This window comes from Geotrypetes seraphini, chromosome 2 (genome assembly GCF_902459505.1).
Source record: "Geotrypetes seraphini chromosome 2, aGeoSer1.1, whole genome shotgun sequence".
In the NCBI taxonomy this organism is placed as follows: Eukaryota; Metazoa; Chordata; class Amphibia; order Gymnophiona; family Dermophiidae; genus Geotrypetes; species Geotrypetes seraphini.
Window position 1 is genome coordinate 119,018,342 of NC_047085.1, and position 15,356 is coordinate 119,033,697.

Consider the following 15,356-nt stretch of genomic DNA (forward strand, 5'->3'; position numbering starts at 1 on the left):
CAGATCCTGACACCGGAGGGGGTGAGAGTGATATTCTTTACAGGCTCCACAGCCTGCCACAAAGGTCTCGGAGGGCTGCTATTGGCTCACAGGCCTTGCAATGAAGACTACTAGCCTACCTCACAAAAGTTCCGAATTTTTTTTTTTTTTTTTTTGGGGGGGGGGGGGGGGGAGGAGTCTGAAAAATGTAGTTTTTTTAATCAAACATTTAAATGAGAGGTGGAATTACTTTCATCTGTACTTTTAAAATGGTTTTAGGTAATATTTTAAGAATGCTTAACATGACCATACGTCCTGTTGTCCCGAAGCACACCCAAAATGTCATATTTTTTGGCTTCCTGCTTCCCTGATGCAACAACAGGCCAGGCGCTATAGCAACTGCACAAGCGTTGAGCCTACAAGCCTCCCCCTGATGTAAATTTTGACATTGGAGAGGAAGTTCTGGGCCAGCCAACGATTGGCTAGCCCAGAACTTTCTCTCGGATGTCAAAATTGACATTGGGGGGAGGAAGGCTTGTAAGCCCAGCACTTGTGCAGTGCGGTCGCTGCACATGCCTTGGTGTTGTTGCGTCAGGGAAGCAGGGTGTGTCGAGGGGGGGCATGGAGAAAGACAGAAAGAAATGAAAGAGAGGATGCAGTCAGAAGGAAGTGCAACCAGAAACTCATAAAGTCACAAGACAACAAAGTAGGAAAAATGATTTTATTTTAAATTTAGTGATCAAAATGTGTCAGTTTTGAGAATTTATATCTGTTGTCTATATTTTGCACTATATTTAATGGGATCCGGGGAAGATGAGTCCTGCCCCGGTTTTGAGGAAAAAAAATAATGGTCACGTTAAGCATACTGTATATTTTCTGTTTTAGTTTTCTGATTTTGCAAACAAGTTCGTTATTATACCGCATTAATAAAAGTGATCTAAATTACTAATTTTGTCAGTATATGTATAATTTGCTAACATTATTTTAAAAAATTTCTATTTGCTATTATTTTTATGGTATACGATATGGTGTAACTTATTAATAAGGGGCCTCAAACTTTATAGCTCTTAGGCCTCACCAACTCTACATCCGGCATTATAAATACCTACAGTACTGACAATAGGTGAATCGTGACGCTCCCTGCGTTTGGATTTGAAAAATCGGGTAGTTAGTATTAATTCCAAATGTATTGTAGTGTACATCTTTTCGCAGCACCTGCCGAACAACACTTTAGGAATAGACAAGCGTTCTCCATCAGGCCACCAAGATTAACTAGTATGGTCTATTTCCGCCCTGAGCAGTTGATTGGTGCTGCCTGCCGGAACTACTGTTGCTGCTCTGGTTTGAGAGAGTTTAGGAGAAGGTGCAGCTGCAGGTTTCCGTGTCCTCTTCAGCAGACCCTAGCTCCGCCCGAACTATGAACGCTAAGGAGGAAGAGGAGATCCTCCGGATCGCTAAGAAAATGGACAAGATGGTACAGAAGAAGAACGCGGTAAGGAGATTTTAGACATGCAGCAGCTGCTTGCCTACCTCCTTGCACTACTCGGTGCGCTCAGGGAGACGAATATGGGGGACGCGTTGTATGATAAATGGCAGGCCTAGGCTGTAGGAGGGATGGTGGTGGTAGCAGCTACTGGGACAGTTCTCACGATTTACGTCTCCTTTGGGAATGAAACGTGCAGCCGGGTCTCAAAAGGGCCCAGTGCTTGGCGCGCGCTGTATGCAGTGCGCATGCGCGCTATCCGTCTTGTGAAGAGAGGATGGAAGTGTCGTGTCTTTCGCCGTTTAGGCAGTGCGCGTGCGCCAGGGGAAAAAGCAGGGGTTTGAATCTTGCGCGCGCGCTCGAGATGGCTATGTTTTTGGTCTTTGCGGGGTTTTTTGGGGGTTTTTTTTTTTTCCGGATGCCCATCTTTTAACTGATGTCCCGATAAGATTGGCCAAGTGGTTATTTCCTAAGAGCCAAATGAATTAAGTCAGGAACGGATAACTCTAGCAGACTACCACTGCGACTACTACTAACCTTTCGATGTAAAAACTTGCTGTTTCAGAAAGCTCAAACTAACCTTTGTCTCTCAAAGCGGGACCTTTTTTGTTAGCACCATCTATAAAGATTTCTAAAAGGGGTTCCTTATGGATTGACAGAAGACTTATTATTTTACAGATAACATGTTCAGAACCTGATTGTTCTGTCTAACCCTGTAGCACAGTGTCTCTCAAACTGTGTGCCACAAGAGATTCCCTAATTTTACTTTATTTTTAAAAAATTCCCTTCATAAGTATGCACTAGAATAGCTGACATGTAGGACAAATACTGTGGGCCTAGGTAAAAGCAGGATCCTTTGGATCTTCAAAGAATCTACCATCTTAAGACCAGAGTGTAATTTTCCTTTGGCAGCAACTGCTGGTTTTGGCATAAGGCTAGCTCCCATGCGGCCCTGTTATGTCTGTCTCTTTGCCCAGTCCAGACCTGCAGTTCACCTGTGTGGGTGAGACTAAGCAAAGGAGGATAGAGCAGGTCTTTGCTTCCAGGAGGGCTACATCCATGTGGATCCAGCTTTCTTTTCTTCCAGAAGGTCTGCCTCCACCTGGATCCAGTCCTCTTTGCTTCCAGGAGGGCTGTATTCACCTGGATCCAGCCCCTTTTGCTTCCAGTAGGGCAGTATTCACCGGGAATCCAGCCCCCTTTGCTTCCAGGAGGGTTGCATCCACCAGGAATCCAGCCCCCTTTGCTTCCAGGAGGGCTGCATCCACTGGGAATCCAGCCCCCTTTGCTTCCAGGAGGGCTGCATCCACCGGGATCCAGCCCCCTTTGCTTCCAGGAGGGCTGCATCCACCGGGATCCAGCCCCCTTTGCTTCCAGGAGGGCTGCATCCACCGGGATCCAGCCCCCTTTGCTTCCAGGAGGGCTGCATCCACTGGGATCCAGCCCCCTTTGCTTTCCGAAGAGCTGGATCCAGCTGCTTTTTTTTTTTTTTAATCTAGGAGGGCTGCATCCACCTGAATTTAGCTTTCTTTTATTTCAGAAGGGCTGCATCCAACTGGATCCAGCCCCCTTTGCTTCAAAAGGGCTGCATCCACCTGGATCCAGCTTCTTTTTCCAGGCCCTGGTAAACTATATAGTGCATTGTATTGACCACAAAGCAACTCCAGGAAACTGCTTGCAGCTCCAATAGAACTGGCTATAACATCTGAATATGTCATAAAGGCTGGTATGTGGTGTTTCTTCAATATATTTAGGGAGTTGGAATTCGTTTGGGGTCCTGCATGTTTTAATTTGTTCCTTTACTGAAGAAAAACATCTAACTCATAAATCTGCTCTTGTTCTCACCAAAACATGGCCAAATAAAAAACCCTCAAGATTTAGACAGGTAGTGAACTAAGTGCTAGATGCACTAAAGTCAGCGATCATCGCTAAATCTGTTTTCACAGCTTTAGCGATGATTATTTTTACCAACCTGATTCACCAAACGGCCCACCGTGTGCTTTTTCCCATTGATCACCCATTTTCTGATCCAGCCATGCAAATTATCTAAAACCCCATGCAAAGTAGCCAAGTGATTGATGCACTAACATCATTTGGCTATCCCCCCCCAAAAAAAAAACAAAAAAGGTTTTTTAGCGATTGGAAAAAACCGACTGGTCTAGACTTGTCAGTAACTGGGTTACTGAGAGGTCTGCCTGGTTTTGTTTTTTTCTTTTTTTTTAATGGCACTGATATTTTGTCATTTTGGGGGGTTGGGTTGTAGGAGGGAGAGGACAGTAGCTCAGGAGTGCCTGGCGCAGGGGGTTGCCATGGCGCGAGGGAGTGGGCATCCTTCTTGCTAATTTTCTCTTATGTCACATTTGTCGGGGGTCGTTGGGGAGGGCCGTCATTGGCGGTGGGGGACTTTTTTTCATTTTTTTTTTAGAGACAGATATTTTGCGTGCACAAAATATCTGTCCTACTCTGGCTACCTATGCTTTAGAGTAATAGATCACTTACAGGTCATTGACCTGGGGGGCCGCCGCGGGAGCGGACTGCTGGGCATGATGGACCTATGGTCTGACTCAGCGGAGGCGATGCTTATGTTCTTATGTTCCCATCAGATCACCTACAAATTTCTCCTGCTTACCTTTAAAACAAGACTTACAGACTCTCCTACTACTACTACTTTTTATTATTTCTATAGCGCTGAAATGCGAACGCAGCGCTGTACATTTTAACATACAATAAACAGTCCCTGCTTAGAGCTTACAATCTAATTTAGACAGGACATTTCAGGGTTGGGGAGGTTATAGTGGGTATAGGTATCTGACGGCAGTGAGGGGGAGTTAAGAGTTGAAAGCAGTTTCAAAAAAGTGGGCCTTTAGCTTGGATTTGAACATTGCCAGGGACAGAGCACGACGTATTGATTCAGGCAACCTGTTCCAGGCATACTCCTCTTCAAGATTACTGAGATCTATCTCTCAGAATCTTCTAGTAATCCCCCCTATTTGTGAAATCTTGTGATACAACCGGTAAATCAATCTTCTCCATCATGGTCCCTACACTATGGAACTCAATGCCCCATGAACTCAGTCAAGAATCCTCCTTAACTTTATTCAAATCTAAACTAAAAAAATTCTTATTTCAAGACGCTTTCATCACGGGTTAACCTTCTATCATTTTCCCTCAGTGTTTTAGATTATATTTATATATATATATATATATGTATATCTATAATAATAAAACGCTAAGCGCGCATGCGCACTCACGCCATGTGTTTCCTGATCCGTCGGGATGTGGCGGCACGAGTGCGCATGCGCTAGATGGCGCGGAGTGAGTGGCTGGGACTTAGGGAAGGAGAGCAGGCCCGGGATTTGGCCGGCCCTGGCCAGGCAAGACCCCCCTTCCCCGCCGCACCCAGGCCCTCGCGGTCCCCCCGGCAGAGGCGGAAAGAGATCTAAGCCCACAACTCCGTTCCTTTTGTACTCCCCAGGGGGGGGGGAGGCACGAGGCTGCTGCAGCCTTCCTCCCCAGGTTCTCCCACGGTGATCGGCCTCAGTGTGTGAAGAGAGCAAGCAGCGCTGAGGGTACGAAGTGAAGAAGCTGACCTGTGAGAGATGGGGGGAGGGGTAGCGGGGGGCGTGTGAGCTGACTGCGCGAGCGAAGGAAGCCTCAGTGACACTGAACCGCGAGGGAGAAGGTGAGCGAAAGGGGGAGCGGCGGAAAGGCGAGGCGGTCGTGAGTGGTCCTGGAGACCCTAACCCCGCAGCGGCCTGGAGGCTCTCAGGTGCGTGTCCTGGGCAGGTCCCCGCTTTCAGCGGTGAGGAGCGAAGGCCCAGGTAAGGGCTGTCCGTTGTTCCCGCAACGCTAAATTGACCTCACTCCTGCGCCCAGGCCGGGTTGCAGCCAGGTGGGCAAAGTTTACGTGCTCCGGTCGGAGAACAGGCGGGTGGCAGCCGCTGCCTCTTGGTGTGCTGTCCCGTCTACTCGGTCCTAGCCTCTGACTCGGATCCTATATTTCTTCCCGGCAACTGGCAGGAAAATTCGTGTCACTAACTTACTGCCTGGCCATATGTCTGTTGCAGTTTCAGTTGGCTTGCAGATGGGAAATGACTGGTTCGGAAAGTTTTTGGGAAAGCTGCACCAGTGTCCTGGTTAGAAATGTTGAACAAAATAAATAAAATAAAAATTGTGCATTGCTCTGCAGTCCCCTCAGGCGCCGTCTCCATCCTCACTCCAAATCCCAACAGCAAGCTCCAGCTCTGACAGTGTTCAAGGTCCAGTTAAAAACCCACCTCTTTTTAGAGTACTTTCAATTCCTAACTCCTTTCACCTTGGGTTCTGCATCCGCAACCCTAGGTTTGTTATGGTTGGGGTTTTGCTATTTTCGAGGAGGATGAAGTTTGTTTTGTCAGGATTTAGTTTTAGTTTGTGTTCTTTCATCCATGTTGCTACTATTTCAAGTGTTCTGTGTATTGTGTCTGCCATGGAGGGCGCTGGTTGGTTGAAAGGAAGGAGAATGGTGATGTCATCTGCATAGCTGTAGGAGGTTAGGCCTAGTTTGTCTAGGCAGGAGCTGAGGGAAGCAATGTATAGGTTGAAGAATGTGGGAGATAGAGGTAATCCTTGGGGTACTTTGCAGGGGTTGGACCATGGTTCTGATTTTTTTATGTGGAAAATAAGGATTCTTAACCCAATTCTCTAGATATATCTAGCCAGTCAGATTGTCAAGAGATGCATGTGATATATTTGCATGCAGTATCTCCATTGTATTAAAATCTTTCTCATGCATATTTATTGTGGATATCCTGAACATCTAACTGGCTGGGTATGTCACGAGGACTGGGTTGAAAACCACTGGTGTAAAAATGTTTTTTAAATCGCTCCCTAAATGATGTTAAAATATGAAACCAGCTCAGAAGTTTACCTCAGAAGACATCCATTTAGAATACTGTCTTTTTAAAAATGGAAAATTTCCCATGGAATACTAAAGCAAGAAAGCAGTTTCCATCCCACATCTCCAAATAAGTTCTTGGTTTAAGGCTACAAGCTGTGACTTCCCTGCATTACCCTACTGATTTGAAACCCAATATTTGACCCCGCTGAGGCCCTGATGCTCAAAAGCTTGCTGTGCAAGTAAGACTGGTTGTACTCAGTCTTACTTGAAAGTTAGCCCAGCCTCCGATGCACAAAGTTCTAGGGGCTTCTACCAATCATGGTATCAGCCACTGAGAACCTTATACAAATGCATTACAAAGACCTCATTAGTATTAAAATGAACACTCTGTGTAATTCACAGTAGTAAATGCCAATGCCCACCTCTTACTGTGAAAAACTTTCCGGTAGATCTGGAACTGTGAGTGACTAGAATTTTGCTTGAAGAGAAACTGTGTGTGTTTCCTGAGCCTAACAGCTGTATCTTGATTAAAGGTGCAGGACACACATGAAGATAAAACAAGCACAACATCTGCATCCAAAAAATAAACTGACACAGCCCTGTATTGTACTGGGCCTGCACAGAAGAGCTGCACCTACCACTCAGCTCTTGTGTGCAGGTGCCAGGCATAGTTCTGCCACTTTTTCACTGGGAAAATATAATTTGCTTCCAACCTGGTATTTTTCCACTGGGTTGGTAGCCAGGCTGGCTGTTGCATGTGCTGCCTTTCAAGCACCCCTAATGGACCTGGAGGCAGAAACCCAGTCCAGGAATTGAATCCACATCTTCTGCATGGCAGGACATAGCAATTGTCAGTTGAGGCAAAAGGCCAGCCTTCAATAGTACCAAGACTACAGGACACACTATAATGTTACTAAGTAGGAAACTGAAAACAAATCAGTTTCCTACATTTTTTTTCACTTAGGGGCAGATTCTATAAACAGGTGTCCTGAATGTAGGCAGCAGTAGGTGTCCTACTGCTGTCTAGCAGCTAATCTAGAACAGTGTTTTTCAACCTTTTTTGGGCAAAGGCACACTTGTTTCATGAAAAAAATCACGAGGCACACCACCATTAGAAAATGTTAAAAAATTTAACTCTCTGCCTATATTGACTATATATAAAGTAATTCTCTTGAATAGGAATCAAATAAACACAAAGAAAGTATTTTATAATTACTTTATTACGAAATAAAAATTATAAAATACTTTATTCAGTGCGAAACCTGGGCCTGTTTGGCTGAACACAAAGCTGATATTCTGGCTGGAATCGAAGAAAGACACACACGTAGCTCTTCGTCAACAGCTCTCAGTCTCTCTCTGCATTTGGTTTTTATAGCATACAAAAATAGACAAATATACCCTCCATCCTTTTTATTAAACCACAATAGCAGTTTTTAGCGCAGGGAGCTGCGCTGAATGCCCAGCGCTGCTCTTGACGCTCATAGGCTCCCTGCGCTAAAAACCACTATTGCGGTTTAGTAAAAGGGGACCATATTGTAAAATATAGACAGCAGATATAAATTTAGAACTGTGCATAGTAAGTGAAGGGAAGTTTTCATCTCTGGGAATTTACCCAGTTAACTATTAAGTTATTTGGGCAAATTCCTTTGAAAACTGTGGTAATACTGCCTCCACTTTGCTAAATTTAAAATAAAATCATTTTTCCTACCTTGTCTGGTGATTTCTGGTTGCACTTTCTTCTTCTGACTGTGCATCCAATCTTTCTTCCCTTCTAACAGCCTGTATGCTTTCTCTCCTCCACACCTCATTCCCTCCCCCAACTTTTTCTTCCTCTCTCCCTGACCTTTCTTTCTTTTTTTCTGTTTCTCTTCTTTACTTCTGTTTCCCTGCCTGCCCCCTTTCTTTCTTTCTCCCTGCCGTTCCCCAAGTCACTGCCGCTGCCATCGGGGAACAGGACCCACCAATGGATAACAGGCCCCAAAGCCGACGCATGCTCTCCCTAACGTCAATTCTGCAATCGGAGAGGAAGTTCCGCCCAGCCAGGCAGCGATTGGCTGGCCCGAACTTCCTCTCCGACTGCAGAATTGACATCGGGGAGAAGAAGACTTATCGGCTCGATAGATTAGATCGCCAAGACAAAATGAGTCCTGGGTGATCGACTCACTTTGCCTTGGCGAGCTACTGGCGCCCCTGCCTCGGTCCAACTGTCAGCTCCGGGCCCGGCGGCCCGGCGGCACACCAGGCAACATCTCGCGGCACACTAGTGTGCCGCGGAACAGCGGTTGAAAAACACTGATCTAGAAGCATGTTTAAAAAAAAAAAATAAAACCAAGGTATGCTGCCTACACTGTAGGCGTGCAACGGGACACTTAAGCTCACCTAAGGCTGAGTGTGGGTGTGGTTTTGCCCAGAAGAGGCCTTGGATGAGCTTAAGTGATCCTAGGCAGTGGTCTCAAACTCAAACCCTTTGCAGGGCCACATTTTGGATTTGTAGGTACTTGGAGGGCCTCAGAAACAATAGTTAATGTCTTATTAAAGAAATGACAATTTTGCATGAGGTAAAATTCTTTATAGTTTATAAATCTTTCCTTTTGGCTAAGTCTTAATAATAATATTGTAATTTATAGCTAAAGAGACATATGATCAAGAAACTGTTTTATTTTACTTTTGTGATTATGATAAACATACCGAGGGCCTCAAAATAGTACCTGGCGGTTCGCATGTGGCCCATGAGCCACGAGTTTGAGACCACTGGTCCTAGGTGTCTGAAATGTAGGCCAGCAAAATGTTGGCCTACGTTTCCAATAGATGCAGCCACTAAGCTTATGGCGGCAAGGAAATCTCTTTGCTCGATCAGCTGAGTGGCCATGGCAGGGAACTCTCAAACACCCCCACAAAGTTAGTAATTAGGAGGGATGCTCACTCCCTCCTGCTGCCACCCCCGAACTCCCCCCGTGAATGTCCGTGGCGTCACCCCCACCTGTAGACCCCCAGCCCCCATCACACACACCCCTATGGTTTTTCAGATGAAAGTGTATGGTGGCGGCCGAAAAAGGAAACAGGATGCTAATATTAGGAAAGGGTTGTTAATACGATCGGGACTATTACAATGCCTCTGTATTGCTCCATGGTGCAACATTACTTTGAGTACTGTGTTCAGTTCTGGTCGCTGTATTTCAAAAAAGATATAGCAGAACTAGAAAAGGTTCAAAGAAGAGCAACTAAAATGATAAAGGGGATGGACTCCTTTCATATGAGAAAAGGTTAAAGAGGTTAGGGCTCTTCAACTTGGAAAAGACAGCCGAGGGGGCTATGATTGAAGTCTACAAAATCTTGAGTGGATGTAGTAATACATTAATTGCTCTCTGGGTTTAAAAAAGGTTTGCACAAGTTCTTGGAGGAAAAGAGTCTGCTATTGAGATAGATATAGTGGAAGCTACTGCTTACTATGGAATTGGAAGCAAGGAATGTTGCAACTATTTGGGTTTCTTCCAGGTACTTGTGACCAGTGTTCCCTCTAAGCGGGCGGGTGTTGTGAGCAAACTTTTTTCACCGTGAGCCAAAAATATCGGGCGCCAGCAAGTTATGAGCCAACTCGCCCGATTCTCCTCTCGCCGCCCTGCCATCTGCCGTACGCCTCTTCCGATCGTGCGCTGTGACGAGAAACGTGTGCGCTGCGATGTAATATTTTGTGCGCCAGCGCACGCCAGCGCAGCTTAGCGGGAACACTGGTTCAAATGGTTTTATTTATTTCCCCAAATTTATTTTTGTTATACGCATTGAAAATATTTGATATTGCGTTTAAATCAAAATCTCAATAAACTTGAAACGAGTGCCCGTGAGATTGTGGGAGGGTTAAATACTCAAAACTTAGAAGTTTTTGCTACGCCAGCTTTCTGGTATCTTTACATACAGTGGCGTACCTAGCATATGTAACATCCGGGGCCCATCATTTTTTGGCACCCCCCCCCCCCATCTGTAAGAAAAACATGATTTTTAGTAACAAACCACACGTCACACATGAGTACCTAGGAAAAGGCAGCATCTTACATATTGCAGTGAGCAGTACATCAATACACCCATTGTAAAACTAAACAAGCCAGACCAGCACAGATCAATCCTACACCGTCAATCCTAACAGAAAACCATGTCTTTCGAACACACAGAACACAGAAAACACCTTCGCCTAGTAAGGAATATGTAATCACAAACTAACCCCTCCCTCTTTTACAAAACTGTAGTGTGGATTTTAGCTACGGAGGTAACAGCTCTGATGCTCATAAAATTCTGAGCATCAGAGCTGCTACCACCAAGGCTGGTGCTAAAAACGCTTCACAGTTTTGTAAAAGGGGGGATAAAATAAAAATACATAGACAAAGGTTAAATTGAACCAGCAAGAAGCTGGACTCTGCATACAATGCTTCACAGAAACAGTGACACATGTCTCCTAAAGCAATAAATAAATAGAAATTTTTTTCTACCTTTGTCTTCTGTGGTTTCTCCTTTCCTCATCTTCTTGTAACTCTCTTCCTTCCATTCACTGTCTGCCGTCTCTCTTCCCCTATATGGCATCTTCTCTCCTTCTATGCCCCTTCCAGAAACTGTATGCCTCCCCCTTCCATCTCTCCTTTCACCCCATTGGTCTGGCATCTCTCTCCTCGCCTTCCCTCTCCCACACCTCTCCTCATAGTCTGGTATCTCCCCTTCCCTGATTCTCTGGCATCTCTCTCCTTTCCTTTTCTTCCATCTTTCGTTCCCCCTCCATGCTCTCACATCTCCCCCTTCCTTTTCCCTTAGACTGGCATACCTTCCTCCTATGCTCCAAGCCCTGGCATCTCCTTTAATTCCCTCCCTCATCTTCCTTCTCCCTCCAGCTGGGTACCGCAACACTCTTCCCTGCAGCTCTGCACTTCCCCACAATTGCCATGCTTCGGTTCCTCTTCTTCCTTCCTTCCTCCCCCCCCCCCCCCGCGGGACCCTGCGGCACCATCAACTCTTACTCCCTCTAATGTCGGCCCTGCAGCTCCAGACTTCCTCGCACCTTCTCCCCTCCCCCTTTGGATCGCTATTATTTTAAATGTTATAGCCGCGGAGCTGTATCCATCAGTGGAGATGTCTAACCTCGGCCTGCCCCGGAACTCTTACTGCAGCAGCCGCCCGTCTAGGCAGGAACAGGAAGTCACTGTTGCAGTAAGAGTTCCGGGGCAGGCCGAGGTTAGACATCTCCACTGATGGATACAGCTCCGCGGCTATAACATTTAAAATAATAGCGATCCAAAGGGGGAGGGGAGAAGGTGCGAGGAAGTCTGGAGCTGCAGGGCCGACATTAGAGGGAGTAAGAGTTGATGGTGCCGCAGGGTCCCGCGGGGAGGAAGGAAGGAAGAAGAGGAACCGAAGCATGGCAATTGTGGGGAAGTGCAATCCCCCCAATGCGTCCCCTTACCTTACCGACGCGTGTGTGCGCTGTGAAGAGAAACTTTGCGCTGCGATGTAATATTTTGTGCGCGAGCGCAGGCCAACGCAGCTTAGCGGGAACACTGCTTGTGACCTGTATTGGCCACTTTTGGAAGCAGGATACTAGGCTAGATGGATCATCGCTCTGACCCAATATGGCTATTCTTAGGTTCTTATAAATCCTTTGTAAAAACTTCTATATATGAGGGTTCTTCAAAAAGTTTCCACACTTTCATATTTTCATGGGAAATTGTTGGGTTGGGAGAAGTGGTAAGAGGGCATGTCATAGAATATTATGTGACTAATCAGGCAAAATAGAGTGATTATGTAGAAAAGTGATGTAATTTGCTTTTTAGATATTTAATAAATAGTGTTTAAGAAAATAAAAGTAGCAAAAACATTTTGAAAATCCCTCATACACAGTGAAATCAATTGCATCTTTTAGACTAACTGCATCATAATTCAACAATGAAAGAACATATAAAAAAGTTTTTCTTAAGGAGTCTTCTATAAGTTAAAATTGATTAAGCTAATTAGGAAGTTATTTTAATTGAACATAAGTAATTCAAGCTACTACATTATCTTCCTTGGATTATTGTAGCCTTTTGTATGTGGGATGTACTGAAATATCTCTAATTAACAGTAGTTCATAGATTCTTCAAAATGCAGCAACACAACTAGTCTTTAATGCTCAGCGTGCTGAAAGAGCGACTCCATAGCTTACCAGCCTTCCAATACAGGCGTTCACTTTCTTTAAAATATGAACCATAGCTTTTAAGAGTTCCCTACTCCCCCTGTCTTCCGTAAAAGAACTTTATATAAAGAAAGCTTTGCTTCTAAACTTCCCAACAAGAAATACTGTCCATTATCAAAAATTTTAGTAGTTCCTCTTCATTTCAGACAGTGAATTACTAGAATTTGCTTCCTCTTCACATTCACAAATGCAAACAACAAAAGCCCAAATGTTCCATGATAAAAAAGAATCCTCCCAAAAAAGCAGAAACTGGAGTCCAATGTTCTTGACGTATTTATTGAGATAAATTTCTTCCTCCTGCATGCTTCCTCTCCTCCGGACCTTATTCCCTTCCCCAACCAACATCTCTCTTTGTCACTCCATGACTCCAACTTTTCTTCCTTTCTCCTCCACCCTATTGGCAACAAATCTCCCTCTCCTTCTCTCTCTCTCTATCCATCTGTCTTTAGAAATCTAGGCATCTCTCCCACCCCCTCTACTGTCACATCCAACATTTCTCCCTGTCTCATCCCCCAGATCATGTGCAGCATTTTTCACCATTGCCCACCAGCCCCATGCCTATTTCTCCTCGACTGCAGCACCATGTCACATCTCTCCCTCTATCACTATGTACAACATTCTTACCCCTGTCATCCTCTTCAATCTGTCCCTCTGTTCCCTCTCCACCATCATATCCAACATTTCTCTCATCCTTCACTCCCCATGCATCTGTACCTCTCTCCTCTTTCTCTCTTTCTCCCTTTCTATTCCCTCCCTTCTGTCCCAGGTTAGTGCCCCCTTCCAGCCATTGTCCAAGAACCATACCCCTCCAATGTCCCAACGAGCTCCTTCTCCCTCCCCCCCCCCACACTCCTGTCTCCCTTTGTCCTCTTACTTGTTCAAACCGCACTGCTTCTGCCTTCAGCGGCTTGTTCGGGGGACACACAGCAGGCAGCGATTTACACGCAGGCATGTGGCTGACCCACAAGCCTTACCTCCGACGTCAGCCCCCTTCAGTTTTCCTTCTGCATGTGAGCTGGGAGGTGTCCTTCTGATCTGCTGTGTATATTTCTTTGTTATTTTCGGGTTTTTTTGTGGCTATTGGTGCACCAGAGCTTCTCAGTATAGGGGAGAACTCTGCGTGGAGAAGAAACAGACTTGGGATTAACTTGCCAGCTGCAGACCATTGGGGACTTCTTTGGCCAGCCTGCAGAAATCTTTTTGGAGCTCGTGGTCCATACCCGAGTAGCTTAGCTCACCTACTGAATCTCAGGGGATTGACTGCAGGTTGTTAGGCATCTGCATGGAGCTCTGCACAGTCTTTTATATCAGCTATAGGTTTGGTATAGATGCTTGTGCTTTTATGTATGTGTGTTTTGGCCATTTGTGCTTGTACTCTTTGAAGAATATTCTACCTGTCCACAACAGATATCTCAACAGGAATTCAGGCCTGAGTCTCAGCCTGCCTATCCTACATTGCCGCTTGGATGACTCATTGGCATCTAAAACTGAATATGGCTAAAACCTAACTTTCCTTATCTTTCTGCCTAAACCTACCTCCCCCCTCCCACCATTCTCTTTCTGTGGCTAACACTTTCATTATCCCTGTCTTGTCAGTTCACAACCATGGGGTAATCTTTGACTTCTCTCTCTCCTTCTCTGCTCAGATCCAACAAACTGCCAAAACCTCTCCTCTCCAAGCTCGCTACCAAAACCCTTATCCATGCTCTCATCTCCTTTCGCTTAGAATACTGCAACGTACTTCTCTCAGGTCTTCTGCTCAATCGTCTCTCCCCTTCTATCCGTTCAAAATGCTGCTCACGACTCATATTCTGCGAGAGCCGCCATGTTCAAATTACCCCTTTCCTCAAGTTACTTCTTTGGCTCCCCATCTGTTTCTAAATACAGTTCAAACTCTTCTTACATTCCAAGTGCATTCACTCTGTAGCTCCTCAATATCTCTCCTCAATTTTATCTCCCCCTGTAAACTCCATTTGTCGGGTAAGTCCCTTATATCTGTACCCTTCTCCTCCACCGCCAACTCAAGACTCCATCCTTTCTTTCTTGCTGTGCGTATGCCTGGAACAGGCTGCCAGAATCTAGCAGTATTCAAATCCAAGCAGAAATGATAAAAGAGTAGTATTAGTAAATAGTAAGAAAAGTAGATGCCTAGTTTTCTTTATAGAATAGACTAAAAATAGGTACAATAACCAGCTCCTATAGTGGGCTTTCTGTTATAGAATTATCATCTGCGTGACTGGAGAATAAATGTGTGCTTTTTTCCTATTTAAATTGTATTTATGGATATTAACCATATAATATGTACTTTTCAGGCTGGGGCTTTGGATCTTTTGAAAGAACTTAAAAACATCCCCATGACTCTGGAATTACTTCAGGTATGTTTCTTTTCTTGTTTCTAGTGCTATTCACTGATCTCTTAAATTGTGACTGCTTTGAAGCTTATAAGGAAGAAGGCAGGTTATAAATATATAACATAACATATGTAAACATTAATGTATCTACGACAAAACTTTAGATCCTGAAGAAAGCATTTAATTTCTTGAGAACATCCTTTCTAAGTTTGGTCTCTGACTCTTATGCTCTTAACTTAATGTTGCTGTTTGTGCAGGGTTCTCTCCAGTGTTTTAATGAGATGTCTGAGATCTTTATTTTCTAAAGGTTGTCATATTCTTGATAACAGGTTTTTGTAGTAAACTTTTATATATCCAAGTAAAAAATGTTAGAACCAAAAACTAGCATCAACTTCATAAACACAGTACCCCTCTCTAGTCGGTAGTGGGCAGTGCTGTTAATGTCGGCCATCGGCT

General features: G+C 44.9%; 1 protein-coding gene across 2 annotated transcripts in view; it reads left to right on the top strand.

Annotated features, from left to right (window-relative positions):
- The first annotated feature begins 1,232 nt into the window (after window positions 1-1,232).
- Window positions 1,233-15,356, top strand: part of TCEA1 (transcription elongation factor A1) — a 170,768-nt gene continuing 156,644 nt past the window's right edge. The window contains exons 1-2 of one of the 2 annotated variants that reach the window (XM_033933660.1): window positions 1,233-1,471; window positions 14,862-14,924. In XM_033933660.1, the coding sequence (XP_033789551.1) occupies window positions 1,397-1,471; window positions 14,862-14,924 (138 nt within the window). In that variant the 5' untranslated portion in view covers window positions 1,233-1,396. The remainder of the gene's footprint in view (window positions 1,472-14,861; window positions 14,925-15,356) is intronic. The other variant, XM_033933659.1, reaches the window with a different exon arrangement.